General features: G+C 43.9%; 1 protein-coding gene across 8 annotated transcripts in view; it reads left to right on the top strand.

The window, feature by feature from the left end:
* Positions 1-25,359, top strand: part of LOC118391007 (peripheral-type benzodiazepine receptor-associated protein 1-like) — a 172,902-nt gene that overhangs the window by 55,841 nt on the left and 91,702 nt on the right. For all 8 annotated transcript variants that reach the window (XM_035781907.2, XM_035781905.2, XM_035781902.2 and 5 more), the window contains one exon: positions 22,248-22,355. In XM_035781907.2, coding sequence (XP_035637800.1) covers positions 22,248-22,355 — 108 coding nt within the window. The remainder of the gene's footprint in view (positions 1-22,247; positions 22,356-25,359) is intronic.

Raw genomic sequence — 25,359 nt, 5'->3', positions numbered from 1 at the left:
CGCCAAGGTTCTTAGCGCTCTGGGAGGAGGACACAATGGAGTTGTCAACCGTGATGGCGAGATCATGGAACGGGCAGTCCTTCCCCGGGAGGAAGAGCAGCTCCGTCTTGCCGAGGTTCAGCTTGAGGTGGTGATCCGTCATCCACACTGATATGTCTGCCAGACATGCAGAGATGCGATTCGCCACCTGGTCGTCAGAAGGGGGAAAGGAGAAGATTAATTGTGTGTCTGCATAGCAATGATAGGAGAGACCATGTGAGGTTATGACAGAGCCAAGTGACTTGGTGTATAGCGAGAATAGGAGAGGGCCTAGAACAGAGCCCTGGGGGACACCAGTGGTGAGAGCGCGTGGTGAGGAGACAGATTCTCGCCACGCAACCTGGTAGGAGCGACCTGTCAGGTAGGACGCAATCCAAGCGTGGGCCGCGCCGGAGATGCCCAACTCGGAGAGGGTGGAGAGGAGGATCTGATGGTTCACAGTATCGAAGGCAGCCGATAGGTCTAGAAGGATGAGAGCAGAGGAGAGAGAGTTAGCTTTAGCAGTGCGGAGCGCCTCCGTGATACAGAGAAGAGCAGTCTCAGTTGAATGACTAGTCTTGAAACCTGACTGATTTGGATCAAGAAGGTCATTCTGAGAGAGATAGCGGGAGAGCTGGCCAAGGACGGCACGTTCAAGAGTTTTGGAGAGAAAAGAAAGAAGGGATACTGGTCTGTAGTTGTTGACATCGGAGGGATCGAGTGTAGGTTTTTTCAGAAGGGGTGCAACTCTCGCTCTCTTGAAGACGGAAGGGACGTAGCCAGCGGTCAGGGATGAGTTGATGAGCGAGGTGAGGTAAGGGAGAAGGTCTCCGGAAATGGTCTGGAGAAGAGAGGAGGGGATAGGGTCGAGCGGGCAGGTTGTTGGGCGGCCGGCCGTCACAAGACGCGAGATTTCATCTGGAGAGAGAGGGGAGAAAGAGGTCAGAGCACAGGGTAGGGCAGTGTGAGCAGAACCAGCGGTGTCGTTTGACTTAGCATACGAGGATCGGATGTCGTCGACCTTCTTTTCAAAATGGTTGACGAAGTCATCTGCAGAGAGGGAGGGGGGATTCAGGAGGGAGGAGAAGGTGGCAAAGAGCTTCCTAGGGTTAGAGGCAGATGCTTGGAATTTAGAGTGGTAGAAAGTGGCTTTAGCAGCAGAGACAGAGGAGGAAAATGTAGAGAGGAGGGAGTGAAAGGATGCCAGGTCCGCAGGGAGGCGAGTTTTCCTCCATTTCCGCTCGGCTGCCCGGAGCCCTGTTCTGTGAGCTCGCAATGAGTCGTCGAGCCACGGAGCGAGAGGGGAGGACCGAGCCGGCCTGGAGGATAGGGGACATAGAGAGTCAAAGGATGCAGAAAGGGAGGAGAGGAGGGTTGAGGAGGCAGAATCAGGAGATAGGTTGGAGAAGGTTTGAGCAGAGGGAAGAGATGATAGGATGGAAGAGGAGAGAGTAGCGGGGGAGAGAGAGCGAAGGTTGGGACGGCGCAATACCATCCGAGTAGGGGCAGTGTGGGAAGTGTTGGATGAGAGCGAGAGGGAAAAGGATACAAGGTAGTGGTCGGAGACTTGGAGGGGAGTTGCAATGAGGTTAGTGGAAGAACAGCATCTAGTAAAGATGAGGTCGAGCGTATTTCCTGCCTTGTGAGTAGGGGGAAGGTGAGAGGGTGAGGTCAAAAGAGGAGAGGGGTGGAAAGAAGGAGGCAGAGAGGAATGAGTCAAAGGTAGACGTGGGGAGGTTAAAGTCGCCCAGAACTGTGAGAGGTGAGCCGTCCTCAGGAAAGGAGCTTATCAAGGCATCAAGCTCATTGATGAACTCTCCGAGGGGACCTGGAGGGCGATAAATGATAAGGATGTTAAGCTTGAAAGGGCTGGTAACTGTGACAGCATGAAATTCAAAGGAGGCGATAGACAGATGGGTAAGGGGAGAAAGAGAGAATGACCACTTGGGAGAGATGAGGATCCCGGTGCCACCACCCCGCTGACCAGAAGCTCTCGGGGTGTGCGAGAACACGTGGGTGGACGAAGAGAGAGCAGTAGGAGTAGCAGTGTTATCTGGTGATCCATGTTTCCGTCAGTGCCAAGAAGTCGAGGGACTGGAGGGAGGCATAGGCTGAGATTAACTCTGCCTTGTTGGCCGCAGATCGGCAGTTCCAGAGGCTACCGGAGACCTGGAACTCCACGTGGGTCGTGCGCGCTGGGACCACCAGATTAGGGTGGCCGCGGCCACGCGGTGTGGAGCGTTTGTATGGTCTGTGCAGAGAGGAGAGAACAGGGATAGACAGACACATAGTTGACAGGCTACAGAAGAGGCTACGCTAATGCAAGGAGATTGGAATGACAAGTGGACTACACGTCTCGAATGTTCAGAAAGTTAAGCTTACGTAGCAAGAATCTTATTGACTAAAATGATTAAAATGATACAGTACTGCTGAAGTAGGCTATAGGCTAGCTGGCAGTGGCTGCGTTGTTGACTTTGTAGGCTAGCTGGCAGTGGCTGCGTTGTTGACACTACACTAATCAAGTCGTTCCGTTGAGTGTAATAGTTTCTACAGTGCTGCTATTCGGGGGCTAGCTGGCTCGCTAGCAGTGTTGATTACGTTACGTTGCGTTAAAAGAACGACAATAGCTGGCTAGCTAACCTAGAAAATCGCTCTAGACTACACAATTATCTTTGATACACAGACGGCTATGTAGCTAGCTATGTAGCTAGCTACGATCAAACAAATCAAACCGTTGTGCTGTAATGAAATGAAATGAAAATGTGATACTACCTGTGGAGCGAAGCGGAATGCGACCGGGTTGTTGAGTGCGGAAGTTCTATTCAGTAGACGTTGGCTAGCTGTTGGCTAGCTAGCAGTGTATCCTACGTTAAGGAAGACAAATAGCTGGCTAGCTAACCTCGGTAAATTAAGATAATCACTCTAAGACTACACGCTCTAAACTACACAATTATCTTTGATACGAAGACAGCAAAGACAACTATGTAGCTAGCTAACACTACACTAATCAAGTCGTTCAGTTGAGTGTAATAGTTTCTACAGTGCTGCTATTCGGTAGACGGTGGACGTTTGCTAGCTGGCTAGCTGCTGGGCAGATAGCAGTGTAGACTACGTTAGGACGACGAAATACGAAGTTGCAATAGAAGTGCTGACTGTTTCACTTTGTTGTCCTCTTTCTTTTCCTTTTTCTTCTGTCCTTTTGTCCTTATTTTGTCTTCCTTTCTTCTGTTAACTAGATATTTTTTGTTGTTATTCTTTGTAAGCTAGCTAGCTTCTTCCAGGAGAGTCCCTAGCAACTGCTTAGCAACAAGTAAACAATTCAGCTAGCTAAGATAACTGTACAATTTTATGAAAAATAGTTACTTTTTCAAAAGCCTGTCTTTTTTGGTTTGTTCCTTGTTTTGTCTTCTATTGAGTCTTGCAGTTTTCTCTTGATTTTTTTCGATGTACTTCACTCTAAAAAACATTTAAATCTCAATATATACAGGAGCTCATTTTTCAGCAGCTGCTCAATTTAGAACTCAAGTTTTAATGACTCCAATCTAAGTGTATGTAAACTTTCGGCTTCAACTGTATACACACACACACACACACACACACACACACACACACACACACACACACACACACACACACACACACACACACACACACACACACACACACACACACACACACACACACACACACACACACACACACACACACACACACACACACACACACACACACACACACACACACACACACACACACACACACACACACACACACACACACACACACACACACACACTAGGCTCTCTCTGTCTGTCTGTCTTAACGCTTCACTGGTGTCATTCTGTAAGTTAATGTAATGTAATTATAAACCAGTCTGGGGTGAATATTGTTTTTGCCCCTCTCTCTCCCTGCTATCGTAATTAAAAAAGGGGGGAGCGGCTTCATTTTACTGTGTGTCGTTTTGGGGGATGGAGGGGAGACGTAGGGCGTTCAGTCTTGCCAAGAGCTGTACACACACTGTCTCAGAGTAGGAGTGCTGATCTAGGATAATTTTTGCTGATCTGGGATCTGTTTTGCCATGTAGATTATAAATAATAAGATTCTATGGACATATTCTAGATCAGCACTTACTCTGAGATGCTTAGTGGATACGGGCTCAGGCCTGTATTCATTAGATATTATGTTCAGATGCAGCAGCAGACTTCATGGCTCATTCAGGGTTAGAAACTCTGGAATCATTCACACGGAGTCTCCAGTTTGCTAATGTTGCATTTTCCTAAATGAATCGGAGGTGAGTTATTACTGTAAATGCAGATGGCTCACCAACTGTCACAAATCCCTCAAGAACTTTCATTATGCACACCTGGCCCCTATTCCCTGTCATTAGTAATTGTATAAGTGTTTTTTTTGTTTACCATTGTCCTGTCGATTTATTGTTACAATGTTGTTTTTTTAAAAATATATATATTTTTTTACCACCCAATTTCGTGGTATCCAATTGTTAGTAATTACTATCTTGTCTCATTGCTACAACTCCTGTACGGGCTCGGGAGAGACGAAGGTCAAAAGCCATGCGTCCTTCGAAACACAACCCAACCAAGCCGCACCGCTTCTTAACACAGCGCGCCTCCAACCCGGAAGCCAGCCGCACCGATGTGTCGGAGGAAACACCTTGGTTAGCTACCTTGGTTAGCGCGCACTGTGCCCGGCCCGCCACAGGAGTCGCTGGTGCGCGATGAGACAAGGATAACCCTACCGGCCAAACGCTCCCGAACCCGGACGACACTAGGCCAATTGTGCGTCGCCCCACGGACCTCCCGGGCGCGGCCGGCTGCAACATATCCTGGGCGCGAACCCAGAGTCTCTAGACCACCCGGCCTCCCGGGTGGCGCAGTTACAATGTCTGTTGGTCTTGTGAGTACCTGTGCTGTGTGTTTTGGCTTTCGTACCCTTGTGGATTGCGCAGATGATTACTGGTCTCGTCATGTTTGATAATCATCATTGTGTTATTTATTTGAGGTACTCCTCACTCTTTTGTTTAGGTTTCAACCCTGTGTGTTCTATACGTGTGTGTTTGGTCCTCGTCCCTCTGCCTTTACACTGCACGCCGTAATTTGGGTAAAGAAATAAAAACCCTATTGCGCATTCCTGCGCCTGTCTCCCGACTCATTCATACCAACGTGACACCAACTAGGCTACCTTAAAGGTCCCGCACAGTCATCCTATTTTCCTCATCTCTTACTATCAGGAAGCCTGAAAGAACAGGCTTAGTGGCAGGGAGTTTATATTATTGAGCTCACCTTGACTGACAGCTCTTTGAAACACCCTTTTGGTCATTGCCAGGTAAGTGTCAATGATGACCATTGATGACCAGGTAAACAATGGGCCACATCATTCTGAGCCTAAACAAACTCAGCAAAAAAAAGAAACATCCTCTCACTGTCAACTGTGTTTATTTTCAGCAAACTTAACATGTGTAAATATTTGTATGAACATAACAAGGTTCAACAACTGAGACATAAACTGAACAAGTTCCACAGACATGTGACCAACAGAAATTGAATAATGTGTCCCTGAACAAAGGACTCCACCAGATTTGCCAGTTCTTGCTGTGAGATGTTACCCCACTCTTCCACGAAGGCACCTGCAAGTTCCCGGATATTTCTGGGGGGAATTGCCCTAGCCCTCACCCAACACGTCCCAGACGTGCTCAATGGGATTGAGATCCGGGCTCTTTGCTGGCCATGGCAGAACACTGACATTCCTGTCTTGCAGGAAATCACGCACTGAACGAGCAGTATGGCTGGTGGCATTGTCATGCTGGAGTGTCATGTCAGGATGAGCCTGCAGGAAGGGTACCACATGAGGGAAGAGGATGTCTTCCCTGTAACGCACAGCTTTGAGATTGATCAGTTCGATGATGCTGTGACACACCACCCCAGACCACGACGGACTCTCCGCCTCCAAATTGATCCGAATCCGCAAATCCGACCGTCACCCCTGGTGAGACAAAACTGCCACTTGTCAGTGAAGAGCACTTCTTGCCTGTCCTGTGTGGTCCAGCGATGGTGGGTTTGTGCCCATAGGCGACGTTGTTGCCAGTGATGTCTGGTGAGGACATGCCTTACAACAGGCCTACAAGCCCTCAGTCCAGCCTCTCTCAGCAATTGCGAACAGTCTGAGCACTGATGGAGGGATTGTGCGTTCCTGGTGTAACTCGGGCAGTTGTTGCAATCTTGTACCTGTCCCGCAGGTGTGATGTTCGCATGTGGACTGCCACTGCGAGGACGATCAGCTGTCTGTCCTGTCTCCCTGTAGCGCTGTCTTAGGCATCTCACAGTACGGACATTACAATTTATTGCCCTGACCACATCCGCAGTCCTCATGCCTCCTTGCAGCATGCCTAAGGCACGTTCACGCAGATGAGAAGGGACCCTGAGCATCTTTCTTTTGGTGTTTTTCAAAGTCAGTAGAAAGGACTATTGAGTGTCCTAAGTTTTCATAACTGTGACCTTAATTGCCTACTGTCTGTTAGTGTCTTAATGACCGTTCCACAGGTGCATGTTAATTAATTGTTTATGTTTCATTGAACAAGCATGGGAAACAGTGTTTAAACCCTTTACAATTAAGATCTGTGAAGTTATTTGGATTTGGATTTTGAAGAATTATCTTTGAAAGACAGGGTCCTGAAAAACGGCCATTTCTTTTTTGTTGTTGCTGAGTTTAGTATACCTCACTCTATATTCTCTGCAAAATGCTCTCATGGTCAACAGAGCTGATCATGGACTGTTGGATATCAGACAAACAGTAGCAATACACAATTGTGTTTATTTTTTTGTAACTTATTACAGAATACAGTTCACTTCTTCCCAAGAATTAGTTAAGTCTGAATCACCTTAGAAGCTTAGACATAAGGGAAGGTATGTGAAAACAGCATACAATAAAGTATACTGGACAATTAATTGGTTCCTTCTCTATTAGCTATAAGGGCACAAGGTCAGACCCAGATGCAGACACGGGAGGCAGATGGTTTGAGTCTTATTTTATTCCAAAAGGGGTAGGCAAGAGAATGGTTGTGGACAGTCAAAAGGTCAAAACCAGTTCAGAGTCCAGGAGGTACAGAGTGGCAGGCAGGATCGAGGTCAGGGCAGACAGAATGGTCAGGCAGGCGGGTACAGAGTCCAGAAATAAGGAAGGGTCAAAATCAGGAGAACTAGCAAAAGAGAATAGTTAAAGCAGGCGCACGGGGAAAACACGCCGGTTGACTTGAACAGACAAGACGAACTGGCACAGAGAGACAGGAAACACAGGGATAAATACACCGGGGAAAATAAGCGACACCTGGAGGGGGTGGAGACGATCACAAGGACAGGTGAAATGGATCAGGGCGTGACATTTGCATTATAAATTTGAGTTTTATGTATTGATCAGACATTTACGATAGGCCAACATAGCCAAAATATTTATCAACATGAACACAAGGTCAGCAATAATGGTGAGACATCATTTGACATATAATGTATTAGAGCCGTAAGCCTAATATAAGCACCAGGCCGCCCTATAGTGTGCAGCACACGTTGATTCGTACATTTTTTTAACACTTCTCACGTCACTTAAAAGTGAATTACTTAGGCTTTAGGAAATTCAACCAACTACAGAGATTGATGGGGAGGGGGACCCATCTGCCCCGTTTCAAGTAACCAGACCTCAGTCACCCCCAAGATGGAAACGGGAGACAAATCCAGTTATGGCCTCTTCCTTATCAGGTCTCTCACACTGGGCAGACAGGGGTCCTGGGATGGACAGCTCGCACAGCTTCCCCACATATGGCGCTGGATCAAGGTTGACCTCAGCATATCCCCCTTTGGTCTGTCTTCACAGCATATCTTTGGTCTGTCTTCACAGCATATCCCCCCCTTTGGTCTGTCTTCACAGCATATCCCCCCCCTTGTTTGCCTTTGGGAAAGCTGATTTTGTATCACAGCATTCCTTCTGCGGTGGTTGCCTGTGCAGACAGAATAGATGTAGAATTTTGTAAAATGTCTATAATTCTAGCTTGATGATAATGGAAAGTGAAATAGTTGATGATGAGCCCCAATGATAGAAGCTACATTAGCTGTAAGATAACAACCCACTCAATGGAATTGCAAATATGATTTTCATGGATAAATTACAAATACTATACATACCACATCTCCTTTTGTGGACAACATTCCTTCGTTTCAGCTGTGTGCTGGAAGTTCTCAGACTCAATGTAGGGGGCTTAGGGATGGAAGAACAAAAACCATATAGTGACTATCAGGTGTTACAGAAAATATACCGTCAAAGCAGCCACAGTTAAAGTCACAGCCACCGTGTCAGAGTCATCAAACTCTGACAGTCACATTATGGTCAGCGTTGGCAAGGTCCACTGATCCACTGTTAATGATGGCGTCTTCAGAATAAGCTTCCTGGCAACACCTATCAAATGTTCTCCCCAATTGATAAAGCAACGTGGACTACACACACATGACATGATCGTCATTTTCTGTGCAGCCTCTCAACCCGAAATGAATAGCAGCCACTGCTGTCGGATGTCTTCATTCTTCTGAAAATAGTGTAACGTTAAATTAGCACTATGGCATCCAGTCACAACACAGTGTGTTTAACTTTCGTCATGCTGGTAAGTAGCTTGCTAGCTAAAATTCAGAACACAAAAAGGGGTTTGTTACCAGTTTCGTTCTGCTTGAATACAGTTTGTAAACAAAGCCGTATGATGTGCACCTGTGACGTTTTTAAGGCATTACATATCTAAATTAGCTGAGATTATAAAATATCTGGCATTACTTGGCCTTGCATAATGGTGGAAGTAATGCCTGTCTATTCAATCCAAGTGTTTGACATGGGTGTGAGGGGGCCAGTAACTTTATGATTAACCTTCTCAATGTACCAGCTACAGTCATTTTTCATACTTGGGTCAACCTACTATGAATTGGTTTTATCCAATTTAGTGTTGTCACGCTGCAAAATGTTTACTGTTTACGATACCTAGTAGTATCACGATACTACGGGGGAGAATTCAGAGTGGCCTAGCACCCTGTCCTCGTGATGCTTGTTCCCGTTTTCTAAACATAATCTATGGATTTTACATGGCTGGGAATACAGATACGCATCTGTTGGTCACAGATACCTTTTTTTTTTAAAAAGGTAGGGACGTGAATCTGAAAACTAGTCAGTATCTGGTGTGACCACTGTTTGCCTCATGCAGCGCAACAAATCTGCTTTGCAAAAAGTTGATCAGGCTGTTGGCTGTGAGAAGTTACTGCAACTGGAACACACTGTTGTACACAGATCCAGAACATCCAAAATATGCTCAACGGGTGACATGTCTGGTGAATATACAGGCCATGGAAAAACTGTGCCATTTTCAGCTTCCGGGAATTGTGTACAGATCCTTGTGACATGGGGCTGTGCATTATCATGCTGAAACATGAGGTAATGGCGGTGGATGAATATCACGACAATGGGCCTCAAGATCATCATGGTATCGCTGTGCATTCAAATTGCCATCGATGAAATGCAAATGTTTTTGTTGTCTGTAACTTATGCGCGCCCATACCATAACCCAACTACCATTGGGCACTCTGTTAACAAAGTTGACATCAGCAAACCGCTTTCCCACACAACGCCATACACTATTGATGTCTGCCATCTGCCCGGTACAGTTGAAACTGGGATTCATCCGTGAAGAACACACCTCTATTGAAAGTGAACATTTGGCAACTGAAGTCGGTTACGACACCGAACAGCATTCAGGTCAAGACCCTGGTGAGGACAACGAGCATGCAGATGAGCTTCCCTGAGACGTTTCTGATAGTTTGTGCAGAAATGATTCTGTTGTGCAAACCCACAGTTTCATCAGCTGTCCGGGTGTCTGGTCTCAGACGATCCAGCGGCTGAAAAAGCCAGATGTGAAGGTCCTAGGCTGGCGTGGTCACACGTGATCCATGGTTGTGAGGCCGATTGGACGCATTGCCAAATTCTCTAAAACAACATTGGAAATGCGGCTTATGGTAGCGTAATGCACATTACATTCTCTGGCAACAGTTCTGGTGGACATTCCTGCAGTCAGCATGCCAATTGCACGCTCCCTCAAAACTTGAGACATCTGTGGCATTGTGTTGTGACAAAACTATAGATTAGAGTGGTCTTTTATCGTCATCATGTGTAATGATCATGCTGTTTAATTAGCTTCCTGATATGCTACATTCGTCAGGTGGATGGGATCTTTTATTTCAGCTCATGTAACATAGGACCAACATTTTACATGTTGCGTTTATATTTTTGTTCAGTATACATGCATAATGATCTGCATGTCATTTTGGCAGTAAGGGGAAAACACTGCATGAAACCTTCTACTCTTCAGTTAACAGACATATACACACACACTCTCCCTCACACACACTCGGTCTCCCTCTCTCTCATAAACACACATCACTCTCGCTCCCACAAACACACACACTGCTCCCAACTTTAAAAACGTTAGGCATCAAACAGAATGTAAGGAGCACCAGAAGGAGAGAGATTTTATGTATCGTTAGGCCTATATGAATCCTACCTTTTGAAGCACATCTCATTAGTAGCAGACCCTTTCTTCCTGGGCCAATCAAATTTGCCTAGACCTACTGTCAAAGTTACCAGGTTGTTAGCTAGCTAGGTAACATGACTGAACAACGTTGTTTGTTATCAAACCAATAATTAGCAGGCCAGGATTAGTACAAAACATGTCCGGTCACATGGTTTGTGAAATTATATTAAATGTGAAATCGTACAGGAAAAAAAAGTTAACTCCTGTTATGAGAGTCATATTATTATTATTTTATCATTTATTTTACCCCCTTTTCTCCCCAATTTTGCGATATCCAATACAGCTTTGTCCCATCGCTGCAATTCCCGTACGCATTTGGGAGAGGCGAAGGTCGAGAGCCGTGCGTCCTCCAAAATATGACCCTGCCAAGCCGCACTGCTTCTTGACACACTACTCGCTTAACCTGGAAGCCAGCCACACCAATGTGTCGGAGGAAACACCGTACAACTGGCAACCGAAGTCGGCGTGTATGCGGGATGGGACAAGGAAATCCTGAACCAGCCAAACCCTCCCCTAACCCGGACGGCGCTGGACCAAATGTGCGCCGCCTCGTGGGTCTCCTGGTTGCAGCCGGCTGCGACACAGCCTGGGATGCATTGCCTTAGACTGCTGCGCCACTGGGGAGGCCAAGAGTGTTATTGTTTGTAACAATTTGAGCTAGACAAGCATGCCTGTTGCGAAGCTGGCACTGCTGTCTGACAGTGAACTTCCAAATCCTATGCTCAGATTGCCCTGTGCTCTTGGTTATGTCAGGGATGAAATGATATACAATTGATCAACTTTACTCGCTCTGCACGCTGCTCCAATGTATCAAATGTACCAATGTAACAACAGAAGACTGATCAAGGTCTCCAAGATGGCTAAATTATATTTAAAAGACTAATAGAGGATTAGATGCGCGGACAGAGAGAAGTTGGTGAGTGATGGCTGGAAGGGGATGCAGTTGGCGGATTACAGCTGCCACACATGATATGCACATAAAGGTGAAGTCGGCATTATTGGACTGGTGCAGACAAGATGCTAGTTGCTGTTGCTTATAAAATGTAACTGAACCAATAAACATTTTATAACAAGCGCCAGCCAGCGGTTTTTTAGATTGGTAGGGCCGAAAAAGTACGGGTAGTATCATGTATTATGACGTTTTGGTACCGTGACATTTCCTTGGTACCGGTATACCATGCAACTCTAATCCAAATATCATCACATTTTCACTGTTTGGGACGCTCATTGCCATCAGATGATGCGATGTCTGAATGAGGCAATGGTTTTTGGGGATTTTAAGCATGTTACTATCCTGTTGAGAATCTCAAACAGACAGGCAGAATGTCGGATGTTTTTGATCATTTAAAGGCAGTGAATGATTCAGTTCTATAGAGAACCACATTTTGTTACGGATGTTCTTCTGTCCCATTTCTGAACAGCTTCTAGCACTACTTCCTTCTTTGATTGGGTAAAAACCTATCCAGCTGTGACCTTCCGGCTCCAAAGATGAATCTCCTTGATTCTCCGATTTAGTTAAGAAGTCAGGACATAACTAGTGAATTGATGGCCCACATCCCTAGCTATTCATCTTAAAACATACATTTTACCTGACATGCCTTCTGCTCTTTATAAGAGGACAAACAATGGGATAAACCCTAGCTTGGGTAAGCCTGTGTAAATAGATGAGGCAGTTATTTTCCACCAACGGCTCCATACCCATAGAAATATAATCACATTTCTACGTTCCAGAATGTCCCGGTGGGATCGCAGGTGGCTTTCAGGTGGTTCTGTGTTGTTACCATACACAGAGTGTACAAAACATTAACAACACCTTCCTAATATTGAGTTGCACCAACTTTTGCCCTCAGAACAGCCTCAATTCATCAGGGCATGAACTCTACAAGGTGTCAAGCATTCCACAGGGATCCTGGAAAATGTTGACTCCATTGCTTCCCGTCAGTTGTGTAAAGTTAGTTGGATGTCCTTTGGGTAGTGGACCATTCTTGATATGTATGGAAAACTGTTGAGTGTGAATAACCCAGCAGCGTTGCAGATCTTGACACACTCAAACCGGTGCGCCTGGCACCTACTACCATACCCTGTTCAAAGGCAATTGAATCTTTTGTCATGCCCGTTTACCCTCTGACTAGCACACACACAATCCATGTCTGAATTGTAGACCATTTACTACCCATCCTAGTCTGGTTTCAAGAGCGTAGGTTCCATTACCCTGACTGTTGATTTACATTTTCCTTCACACGCAAAATGGCTCTAACAGATATGTTTGTTTAGTTGATACTCGGTACTTTTTACTCCATCCCTAGTTTGAAGCTGTTTACTGTTCAGTAGACTGCCCTGTGGTCTGTTTGTGGTCTTAAGGTGTCGTGGGGTCTTCTGTCTGTCTGGCTGAACAGGTGCTATACGCCGGCCTCAGAGAAAGTGCACACTGCCCTTTCACCTGTCTGTCTATAAGAGAGGATATCTGAGAATCCTAAAGGGTTGAGATGAGAGGGGGAGAGCACTACAGAGAGGACCAGAAGGCTTGTCAGCAGCAGCATTCCTTAACACTCACCCTGTACCTCTGTGGTGGTGGCTAAAACCATACACGCTATAGTGCTCCTGAAAACACGCTATCAAGAAAACAGGCCACTTTGACCTAGGTTGTGCTGACGTTTCTCACAGCACACGAAAGCATCACACACAGAAAAGCCAGCACCTGTTAGGGTGATGTGCAGGTTGTGCGTGTTCTTCTGATCCGTTGTCTCCTCTCTCATCATGACTCCTGTCATCTTCACTACAGTATACCAGGAGTCATACAGAGGCTAGGAGGACAGGCTCCGTCTCAATGGGATGTTTATATATATTTTTTTACAATGCTGTAATGGGTTTCCGTTAGAATAGGCCTAACCGTCAGTTCAATTCTCACAAGAAAGGCCATTTTTAAAATACCACCTTGCATTTTTTATGAAAATGAATTAAATTATTCAATCAGCTTTGTAATATTCATATTGTATCCTGTCTACCCCATTGATGCACCATTTGATTCTGTTGTTGTGTTTTTTTGAAACACCTATACAGTAGTAACTAGGTCAAGTCTCTGAGTCTGCTAAGATCCATTTTGAAACAGCAACATCTCAATGGTCTTTTAAATAACTTCTGTCTGCTGAGTGAAAAAAAGGGGTTACCATGGCAACCAGAGTTGGCCCAGGCTGGTGATGTCAGCGTGTGTTTTGAAACACAGAGACGAAAGAGAGGACGGCTTTCAATTATTTCTGTTTGCATCCAGCCTGATTATGGACTGACTGGTGCAGGCCACAGCCAGGCGGGGTGGAGTGTGTGTATGTGTTGGGTCTCTGTCTCTGTGAGTGTGTAGAATGTGGGGTGGGCCAGCCTCACCTCGCCTCAGTCTTATTACACTCTCTCTGTCTGGCAAATACTGGTTCAGGGACACCTGCTCTGCTGCTGAGTTAAATCTGCCTGCCCTACTGAGCCATTGAGCGAGCCAGCTCTGCCTGTGTGTGGGTGGATGGGTGGGGGTGGGTGTGTAAAGCTGAGAGTTAGAGGAGCAGTCTGAATACTAAACCACTGGCCCTGAGCGTACGTACCTAGCCTGACAGACAGCCTGCAGCCCCTTCTGTTGTCTGAGAGGGGTCGGCAGGTAGCCTAGTGGTTAGAGCGTAGGGCCAGTAACCGAAAGGTTGCTAGATCGAATTACCGAGCCGAGAATGTAAATAGTCGGAGTGGCCATTTGATGAATTGTTCAGCAGTCTTATGGCTTGGGGGTAGAAGCTGTTAAAGAGCCTTTTTGTCGTAGACTTGGTGCTCCAGTACCACTTGCCGCACGATAGCAGACTCCAACCAATAGGCCTCCTAGTGAACAATGACGGGATGTGGATGGGCTCCAACACCATTAGACATCAGGCTGAGCTCATTCAGTCAGTCTGGGCTGGAGCAGGGCTACATCTGACCTGATGGATTGGGCCTTAGTGGAGTGGAGTTCTCCACTGGGTCATACCAGGACACTAGGACACAGTTAGACTGGTCCCAGCTCTGTTTGTGGTGTCTTGCCAACTCGACAAGATGGCACTAACAAGGATACAGGGACTGTGGCTGGTAAAAACCGACAGGCTGAAAATATCTCAAGGACACAGTGCTTCACCACTGAGCTCGATAGCTTGGCCAACTCTTTCCCTGGCACTTGCTTAGAAAAGCAAATGAGTGGGCTTTAGTCTTAAGCCTGTGTACGGTGAAGTAGGGCCGGCACAATTACCGTATAACCGTCTGACAGTTAAGGATGAAGACCGCCATGAAAATAAAATAACCATCATAACGAACAGCTGACTGAAGATGTGACGTCGAGGTATTCATGTGGTTGAGTCCGTTTCTGAGGTAACATGGACTCTTTACAATAGGATGAAACTTTGTTGCTCCTTGCTGAAACAAGCAACATATTTTAGCGAACAAGTCTTTGGTTGCCTAGGCAACACCCTATGTAGCAGCAGCACACATAGAAATAGAATGGGCTTCAAACGTCTAACCCTGGCAATTTGCCTGGTAAACTCATTGGTCCACTCGCAATCGCTGCCTGGTATTGGGATGCAATAATTTCCATGGTAATGTAGAATGTTAATTCAAATGATGCTAGCTGATGTGGCTCATGCAATGGCATGGATATTTTGTAACGTCAGTTGAGTTGAATCAACAAATCACAGAACATATTGATTGGTACACTTCCTGCTTTTACTTCCTGCTTTGCTCCTATGGGTACACTTGCAATGGCCACCAGTCCACCCATTATGCCATCATTGTGTTGAATGGAGATGCCCATTCTCTTGATTCTATTTCTATGCTAGCACATGCAGTCAGGAGCAAAGGAGATGCCAAAATATGCGTCTTAAGAAAAATGTAAATGTTAATTTGGCTGACCAATAACTGTCATCTAAAATGTGCATACCTATCACATCTGTCTGCCTTGATAGAAAACTGCTAGTGCTTAGGGCTGAAAATTGCCAGGGACCTCATAATATGATATTGTCACTATACTTAGGTACTTATACGATATATATTACGATTCGATACTGCGGTTTAATTACGAGGTGATGTTCCAAACATATTGCTCACTATACACTGAGTGTACAAAACATTAAGAACACCCGCTCTTTCCCTGGCAGACTGACCAGGTGAAAGCTATGATCCCTTATTGATGTCACTTGTTAAATCGACTTCAATCAGTGTAGATGAAGGGGAGGAGACAGGTTAAATAAAGATTTTTAAGCCTTGAGACAATTGAGACATGGATTATGTATGTATGCTATTCAGAGGATGAATGGACAAGAAAAAAGATTCAAACGCCTTTGAACGGGGTATGATAGTAGGTGCCAGCCGCACCGGTTTGATTGTGTCAAGAACTTTCACGCGCTACAATTTCCACCACCCGAAGGACATCTAGCCAACTTGACACAACATTGGGAAGCATTGGAGTCAACATGGGCCAGCATCCCTGTAGAACTCTTTTGACACCTTGTAAGAGTCCATGCTCTGACAAATGTTTTATTGTATTTTTTATTTTACCTTTATTTAACTTGGCAAGTCAGTTAAGAACCAATTCTTATTCTCAATGACGGCCTAGGAACAGTGGGCTAACTGCCTGTTCAGGGGCAGAACGACAGATTTGTACCTTGTCAGCTCAAGGATTTGAACTTGCAACTTTTCGGTTACTAGTCCCAACGCTCTAAACACTAGGCTACCCTGCCGCTGTTCTGAGGGCATAGGGGGTGCATCTCATGAGGGCATAGGGGGGTGGTATACTCAGTCTGCTGCAGAGAGACTAGAGAGCATGAGAAAATTAGATATATATTTTTCCAGTCATGGAAAAAACATTACCTAACAAAAAATGTCAGTATCGCTATGTAACTATCGATCACTGCTAGTGCTGGACTCATTTGGGGAGTATTGGAGTTTTTAGAATAGATTTGATATTCCGTTAGCAGTACAACTGTGACAGACATCCATTCCTGTAGTCTGTGTATCCATCCATCATCTTTAGCATTGCTGCCAGCACGAGAGAGGACCATCATTCATTTCTACATCAGTTTCAGCTCTGCCAATTCATCCCCACAAACTGAAGCTGAATTATTTTACAGGAAGATGTCATCTAAAATGGATGGCCAAACATGATGTCATAGGTGTCTGTCTGGCTGTTGGGCTGTTTGGGTTGAGGCCTACTGTAGCTAAACATTGCTGTTTTCATCACCAGATAAGACCTGTTGAGAGCACCAGTCCAAATGCTGTCTGCTTTCACCCAACAGCATCTGTGGCTTCTGGCACCACCAATCTGCACTGAAATGTAAATGTAAATGCCTGGCTCTCCTTTCATCCCAACGATGAAGCATAGTTTTGGCAGCATCATGCTGTGGGTATGTTTTTCAGTGGCAGGGACTGGGACTAGTCAGGATCGAGGGAAAGATGAATGGAGCAAAGTACAGAGAGATCCTTGATGAAAACATGCTCCAGAGCGCTCAGGACCTAAGACTGGGGCGAAGCTTCACCTTCCAACAGGACAACGACGTTAAGCACACAGCCAAGACAACGCAGGAGTGGTTTCGGGACAACTCTCTGAATGTCCTTGAGTGGCCCAGACAGAGCCTGGACTTGAACCCGATCGAACATCTCTGGAGAGACTTGAAAATAGCTGTGCAGTCACACTCCCCATCCATCCTGACAGAGCTTGAGAAGATTTGCAGAGAAGAATGGGAGAAACTTCCCAAATACAGGTGTGCCAAGCTTGTTGCATCCTACCCAAGAAGACTCGAGACTGTAATCACTGCCAAAGGTGCTTCAACAATAGGGTCTGAATACTTATGTAAATGTTATATTTCGTCTTTATATATATACACACTACCGTCCAAAAGTTTGGGGTCACTTAGGTCCTTTTTCTTTTTAAATAAATATTTTTTGGTCCATTAAAATAACATCAAATTGATGAGAAATAAAGTGTAGACATTGTTAATGTTGTAATTGACTATTGTAGCTGGAAACGGCTCATTTTTAATGGAATATCTGTTTGTGCTGATTAAAGAAGCAATACAACTGGCCTTCTTCAGACTAGGAGTGGGAGGCCCCGGTGCACAACTGAGCAAGAGGACAGATAAGTACATCAGACAAGTACATCGCTGGTTCAAATGTCAGTTGTGAAGCTAATAGCAGTGACAGCCATAGCAACTAGCTCACGGATGTGCGTTTCAACAATACTGTGTAACTCCGGTAGCGCAACATCTGAAAAATAGCACCTACTTGGTAGTGTGTACCAGACGGAGAAAGCCAACATCATCCACGACAGAGAACGGTGGATTGTCAAGGGCAATGAATTCCTTTATCTTGACGTTAATGGATTTTCCCTTTGAGTTGTCTCGCTGAAATGTTCTTGAGTCTTGTAAATGACTGCTGGACTTGAACGTGTTTAGTTGTTGGAAGTGTGTGCTTAGTTAATTATTTTCTGCTTTTGTTCTAAGTCGTCGCTGAACGTCTGGGTTTGATGCACTTTCAAATGAGTAATTAGGTTTGTGGTATTGAAAGATTTCACTTTCTCCCCTCCTTGGGAAATAATTGCAGCACAAACGTTGCATATGGCCTTTTTGTTTTCTTCCTTTGAAACTTAGATATAGAAAATTGATCCACACAGCAGACATTGTGGGCTAGTTTAAGAATGATGTGTTGCATGTGTAGCGTTGTATTTTTCATGGTGTCATTACGTCATGTCCCTACGTTATATAGGTATGCACGTCAACTTTGACATCGGTTTTGCACATCACCGTTAAACTAGACATCGGGCCAATGCCGATGTTGCCATTTTTAGCTAATATCGGCCGATTCTGATATGCTTACCGATATATTGTGCATCCCTAATCAGTAACATAGTCAATTAAGTTTAATTTAAGATGTTACATATCATTTATCTTATGAAACATGTTTTGTAAAGATTCAAGCTGAATATTGACTATAGTTGGGATTTCTGTATTTACAGTAGATTTTTGGGGATGAACATACAGAACTTTGTTTCAAAGAAAACAGGACAGGTTTATTTAAGAAATTCTGACGTTGATAAAGCTGTAGTATATTTCATTCAACTGCTTGTAATATTAGGTACATTTAATATTCACCAATGCAAATGGTCTAACTCAAAACCTAACTTGAATGAATTTAAACAATATGGCACTACTTTAACTAAAAATTAAAACTAAAAGGAAATTAAAACTTGTTGTATTATTCATTCATATGATGTGTCTGTTTAATGTAAAAAAAAGTATGTATGCTTGTTTGCTTGTGGCTATTTTTGTTGTCTTCATAATACAGGTGAATGCATATTATTCGATCGGATTGTGTGTATGCACTGAGTTATTGGGCTTGCTTTAGCTGATTTAATGGGGCTACAGATGAAAAACAATCCCTTCCATGTAGGACTTGTTTTATTGGCAATTGCTCAGAGACCATATTATTTATTTGTACTGATCAACAACATTTGAACAGAAGAAGCAATCTCTTCTTTTATAAAAGTGTGTGCTGTCTCTTTAAGAAAGTAATGATTTATGAATCATTTAGGAGGCAGAAAGTGGCTTTATGGTTATGGAATCTAGTGGCAACTAGACAGGAGGTGTGTGAGAAAGAAGAGATAAACAAGTTAATTGGTTTTTAGTGGTGAGGGAGACCACGTGAATTAATAAAGTTTTTAGTGACAATCAGCTTTCAAATCGGTATATTTTGCGCTATGGTTAGCATATTATCAGAAAGTACTAGGGTAGTGAATTAATGTTTGCTTCAGCTGTAAGCTAATAAGGAAAGTTAGCCTACAATTAAAGCTGGAAGCTACCGGTTCAACTTGCATTGTAAACGTGTTCTGTATGGACATTGTTTTGCGAACAGTAATGAACAGATTCAACATTTCTACATGCTGTGTTGCATTATTCTTCTGTGCAGCATGAGTGGGGAAATAACAATACAGCTCTAGCAAGGAATGAGTGGAGCAGGCACTTTGCTCTTTGTACTATAAAGGGGGTGTCCTGATAGACAGACTTGATCCTCTCAATCACGTGAGACACATTTGACAATGGTACTGAACGTAACAAAAATTCCACCGTTTTTTGTACTTTTATTTTTCAAAAATATTTGTCAAATATTCAGTATACCATGCAACACTAATGCTCTGTCCGATGGCAAACCCAGATGACCCTACAGTATAACATAGTCTACTCTCTTAGCTGGGGGAACAGTGTGTTGGAGGAGGTGTTTGCCCAGGGGCTGCTAACTGATTGTTTGACTGACTGACTCCAAAGACAAAAACCCATCTCACTTCCAGCTCTTCTGTCTGTCCATCTGCTCACTCTCCATCAGACCCTCAACTCTGCCAGGTCTGGCTGCTCCCTCCATCCCTCAGAAGTAATTTAATCAGGGATGTAGTGTTTTTTTTCCCCAGGGGTTCTTCCTTCCTGATTTTCTGTCAGGATCCTCCATTCATACATTGAAATTAATCTACTGTAACTGTACCCCTCAAACGAATATTCCTACTTTCTCTCCATAATACACACAGAGCAGGGTGACCTCAACTCATATGTGTCCTCCATATGGGCATTAAGAACATGGCAGCGCCCCTTGTTCAACTGGCCTTCACATAAACACAAGCTCATGATGGGCCTCTGAACTGGAAATAAGTCAGTCACCCCTCGAACGGTTCGTCCAGCTGGCCGTTTATTGGAGGCGCGGAGGATAGCGAGCTTGTTTGTGTTGTGCCAAGGAGTTGACAAGGGGAAGTAAGGGGAGGGGACAGGGTGGATCAACCACTAAGTCCATAAAACTTTGGAGTCCATGATTACGTCTTAGATGTATGTCAGACCAGATGTAGTTAAGATGGAGGGAGGGCATGTCGGATTATACTGTTGCTTTTTAAATCAAATCAAATGTTATTGGTCACATACACATGGTTAGCAGATGTTATTGCGAGTGTAGCGAAATGCTTATGCTTTTAGTTCTGACAGTGCAGTAATATCTAACAAGTAATCTAACAATTCCACAACAACTACCTAATACACACAGCTAAGTAAAGGGATATAATAAGAATATATACATAAAAATGTATAGGTAGCCTAGTGGTTAGAGCGTTGGACTAGTAACCGAAAGGTTGCAAGATCGAATCCCAGAGATGACAAGGTAAACATCTGTCGTTCTGCCCCTGAACAGGCTGTTAACCCACTGTTCCTAGTCCGTCAATGAAAATAAGAATTTGTTCTTAATTAACTGACTTGCTTAGTTAAATAAAGGTAAAACAATATATAATATATGGATGAGCGATGACTGAGCGGCATAGGCAAGATGCAATAGATGGTATAAAAATGCAGTATATACATACGGGATGAGTAATGCAAGATATGTAAACATTATAAAGTGACTAGTGATATATTTATTCAAGTGGCCAATGATTTTAAGTCTGTATGTAGGCAGCAGCCTCTCCGTGTTAGTGACGGCTATTGCCAGATATGTGTTTGTGATCTCTCTTTAGTCTCTACTTTCTTATCCGTGCTCTGAGTGTGACTCACTAACAGGTTATAGGAGTTCAGTGCCAGCCAGGCAGGCTGCAGTGTGGTGCGTTGATTGAGCCTTCTCTAATGAAAAGGCCCACTACCCTGAGAGCAGTGTTAGTTGTATGACCAGCAGCATTGGTTTGAAAGTACAAACAATACAACAGTAAGAGGAGGGAGGAGAGGAGGGAGGCTGTATAGGGGCTATGGAGGGAGAGTTGGGAGGCTTTTTGGGACTGTGGGAGTATGGAAAGAAAGAGGGACTGTGGGAGAATGTTTCCCCTGAAGGACAGGAGCAGCTGAATGTCAATGACGCAACACCATGAGAATGTGGTCTGTAATAAGAAAGTGGTCTGGAAGCAGTAAGCAATCTACTGCACTGCAGAGATTCATCAAGGGGACCAAAAGACTAATCACCAAACGTACAGCAACCACGCCACTGGTTTGCTAGAAAGCTGAAATTATTGAACAGCACAAAATATTGAAGATTGTATCTTAAAGCTGGAATCCTGATGATGAAACTGCCACGTCCCTTTGGGATATTACAACAACAAAGACGTTACTGCAAACAACAAACGCTGTTGTTTTTTTCTCCCTTGGACATTTTTTAAAATTGTACCTTTATTTAACTAGGCAAGTCAGTTAAGAACAAATTCTTATTTTCAATGATGGCCGAGGAACAGTGGGTTCACGGCCTTGTTCAGGGGCAGAATGACAGATTTGTACCTTGTCAGCTCGGAGATTCGATCTTGCAACCTTTCGGTTATTAGTCCAACGTTCTGACCACTAGGCTACACTGCCACCCCGTAATTACATGCGTGATAGAACAGCAGAATATGTAATGCAATGTTTTTACCACACTGCTTGACACACCTTACCTCCGTTCGGTCCACAAAACCAAAACAATAACGAAGGTACTAAGGGCGGACAGTGGCACTTTTTTCCCCCTAATGCAGATTCCATCTTTAATGTAATGTCCTGGCAAGACTTGTAAATGTGGAGTGGAAGCATGTACATGGTCCTGATGTGTGTGTTCTATCTCTGTGTTCCAGAATGGCACTGACTATGGGTTCTTGGTGCGTCAGAACTCTGAGCTGCTGCAAGCTCTGGATGAGATGGAGAAGACCTGCACCAACCTGAGAGAGGAGAACGACCTGCTGGTGAGCGTTTACATGGACGAGAGTAGAGGTCTGGACAAGAACTAGGGACTAGGTAGAGGCCTTGTCTAGACTAAAGTTGATGATAATCTCACAATTCTTTAAGGCAATATTGCAGAAACTTTTTTCCATTGAAAATTGGCCATTTTGACCGGCAGTGCCACCTTGTGGGCAATCTTTAGGAATCCTCCAATCAGAGCGCAGATATTGGTCAAGTGACCACGGTGGATGTTTTTGAGAGTGAGTGAAAGAGAATCAATTCCTGTTTTGGAGTAAAATGTTAGCCTTTCACGTCTCATGTTGCCTCACTACAATTTTTCTCATGATACGTTAATATATACTGTATACTGACCAAAAATATAAACACAACATGTAAAGACCTTTAGAGTTTAATTCGGGAGATGGTAACTCTTTAACCTCTCTAGGATAGGGGACGCAAGCGACCCACTTGGCCGAAAGCCAGGGAAAATTCAGCGCGGCAAATTCAAATAAAATGATATAAAAATCAAACTTTCGTTAAATCATACATGTAAGATACTAAATTAAAGCTACACTTGTTGTGAATCCAGCCAACGTGTCAGATTTTAAAAAAGCTTTTCAGCGAAAGCATAAGAAGCTATTATCTGATGATAGCACAACAGTAAACAAAGAGTAGCATATTTCAACCCTGCGGGCGCTACAAAAGAAAACCATAAATAAAATAGAAATCATGCCTTACCTTTGACGAGCTTCTTTTGTTGGCACTCCAATATGTCCCAAAAACATCACAATTGGTCCTTTTGTTCGATTAATTCCGTCCATATATATCCAAAATGTCCATTTATTTGTCGAGTTAGATCCAGAAAAAAACTGCTTCCAATTTGTGCAACATCACTACAAAATATTTCAAAAGTTGCCTGTAAACTTTGCCAAAACATTTCAAACTACTTTTGTAATACAACTTCAGGTATTTTTAAACGTTAATAATCGATCAAATTGAAGACGGGTCTATCTGTGTTCAATACAGGAAGACAACAAACCAACTCTACTTTTCAAGTCTTGCGCAACTCTCAACAGTGTTACCCAGTTCCTAGATGGCCATAATTCTTCATTGCACAAAGGAATAACCTCAACCAAATTCCAAAGACTGGTGACATCCAGTAAAAGCAGTAGGAACTGAAAACCAGTTCTGAAGAAATATTGTTTCCCAATGAGAACACACTGAACAGACGGAGACCTCAACAACAAAAAACATTCTGAATGGTTAGTCCTCTGGGTTTTGCCTGCTACATAAGTTCTGTTATACTCACAGACATGATTCAAACAGTTTTAGAAACTTCAGAGTGTTTTCTATCAAAATCTACTAATAATATGCATATCTTATATTATTGGCATGAGTAGCAGGAAGTTGAAATTAGGCACGCTATTTATCCAAAAGGGAAAATGCTGCCCCCTATACCTTAAGACCGCTCTCGTGGTGCCCCAAATTCCAAATTAGTTCATTGTTACATTATTAATTTAATCGGGTAACAATTAAACATAGTTAGTTGGTTCGATAAATAACAGTCATCAGATTAATGAAAGTAAAGTCATGGTAGCAGCATAAACATGGTACAAACATTGTTAGGCACAGACAACAGCGCAAAGGGAAAAAAGCTAATGATAATAATTTGTACACTGCAAACTGACCACAACTAATCCCATAAAGAGATTGTATTTGAAAATAACAATCATTTCATACCTTGATTACATTGAGACAGGATCACGTCTCATTTTTGTTCGTAGCAATACTTGGTGAACAGATTTCCTAAGGGAAACAGTTTTTTTGCTGAATTCCTAGTGATTTTAGTATTTTTGTAACCAAAATGTTTAATATGGTTGTGGTCCTTAGCCCCTTTCACACGCTGGCTGTATGAATACAAATGATGTGTTTTTTGAGAAGTGGTGTGACCAAGATACAGATCATTCCTTACCTGTGCTTTGTATCCAAGGTTTACTGCTTATTGCAGGACCTTTTGAGCATTGGTAAGGAATGATCAGTCTCCCGCCACCATTCACTATACAGGAGGATGAGGTGAGAACTGTTTTCAAAAAGCAAAGCTTAAGGAAAGCCGAAGGACGGATCAACTTGCAATAGCTGTGCTCCACTACTTTGTTGAACAACTGGCCCTGTTCACTTACATTTTTAACACTTCCTGATGCCAATGTACAGTACCACAGTGCTTCAAGTACCATCATCTCTGTCACCAAATCACCTAAAACAATGCCACAGGGCTACGTGCTGTCCCCCTGCTCTTCTCCCTCTTTACGAACCAGTTTACATCTCAGGTAACCACAGTTAAGGTTTTTAAATATGCTGAGGGCACACTAAGAAGAGACGAGAGGGTTCTTTCGAAAGCCTCAAAGATCACTGACTGAGACCTTCCCTCTGTGAGCTCTCTGTACATCAAGCTCTCCTCCAAATGTGCATTTTTTTAAATCAACGACCCCCCCCCATCCACCTAATTACCTTTTTCAGCCCCTACCCCATGGTAGGTGCTAGAGGTCATTAACCACCAAACCTGATTTATTTCCCCCCCCCCAGCAGTCAGAACATTGAACTCCCTATGGCTACTCCAGGGACCACAGACTTTATGGAGTTATTGACTTTATCGATTGTTGATATTTATATCTATGAATTGTGGTGATGCTATTCTAGTTGCTTGGCAGAAATGTGTTAATGTACACACTGTATAAATTAAAATGAATGTGGGTGAATGTTTGTTGTATGAGGTAAGGCTGGAGTAGATGCACTCACCCCATTCACGAAAATGATTTGCTCCTACAGACAGTGAGTCACATTGCCGTGGCTTGCTATATAAAGCAGGCAGACAGGCATTCCGTTACTGTTCGATTTAACGTTATAATTGGCAAAACGAGTGACATAAGTGACTTTTAGCGTGGTATGATTGTCGGTGCCAGGCACACCAGATCCAGTATCTCCGAAATTGCCGATCTCCTGGCCTTTTCATGCTCCGACAGTGTCTAG

The sequence above is a fragment of the Oncorhynchus keta genome, chromosome 12, assembly GCF_023373465.1.
Source record: "Oncorhynchus keta strain PuntledgeMale-10-30-2019 chromosome 12, Oket_V2, whole genome shotgun sequence".
Taxonomy (NCBI): Eukaryota; Metazoa; Chordata; class Actinopteri; order Salmoniformes; family Salmonidae; genus Oncorhynchus; species Oncorhynchus keta.
This window is presented reverse-complemented; position numbering and strand designations above follow the sequence as displayed.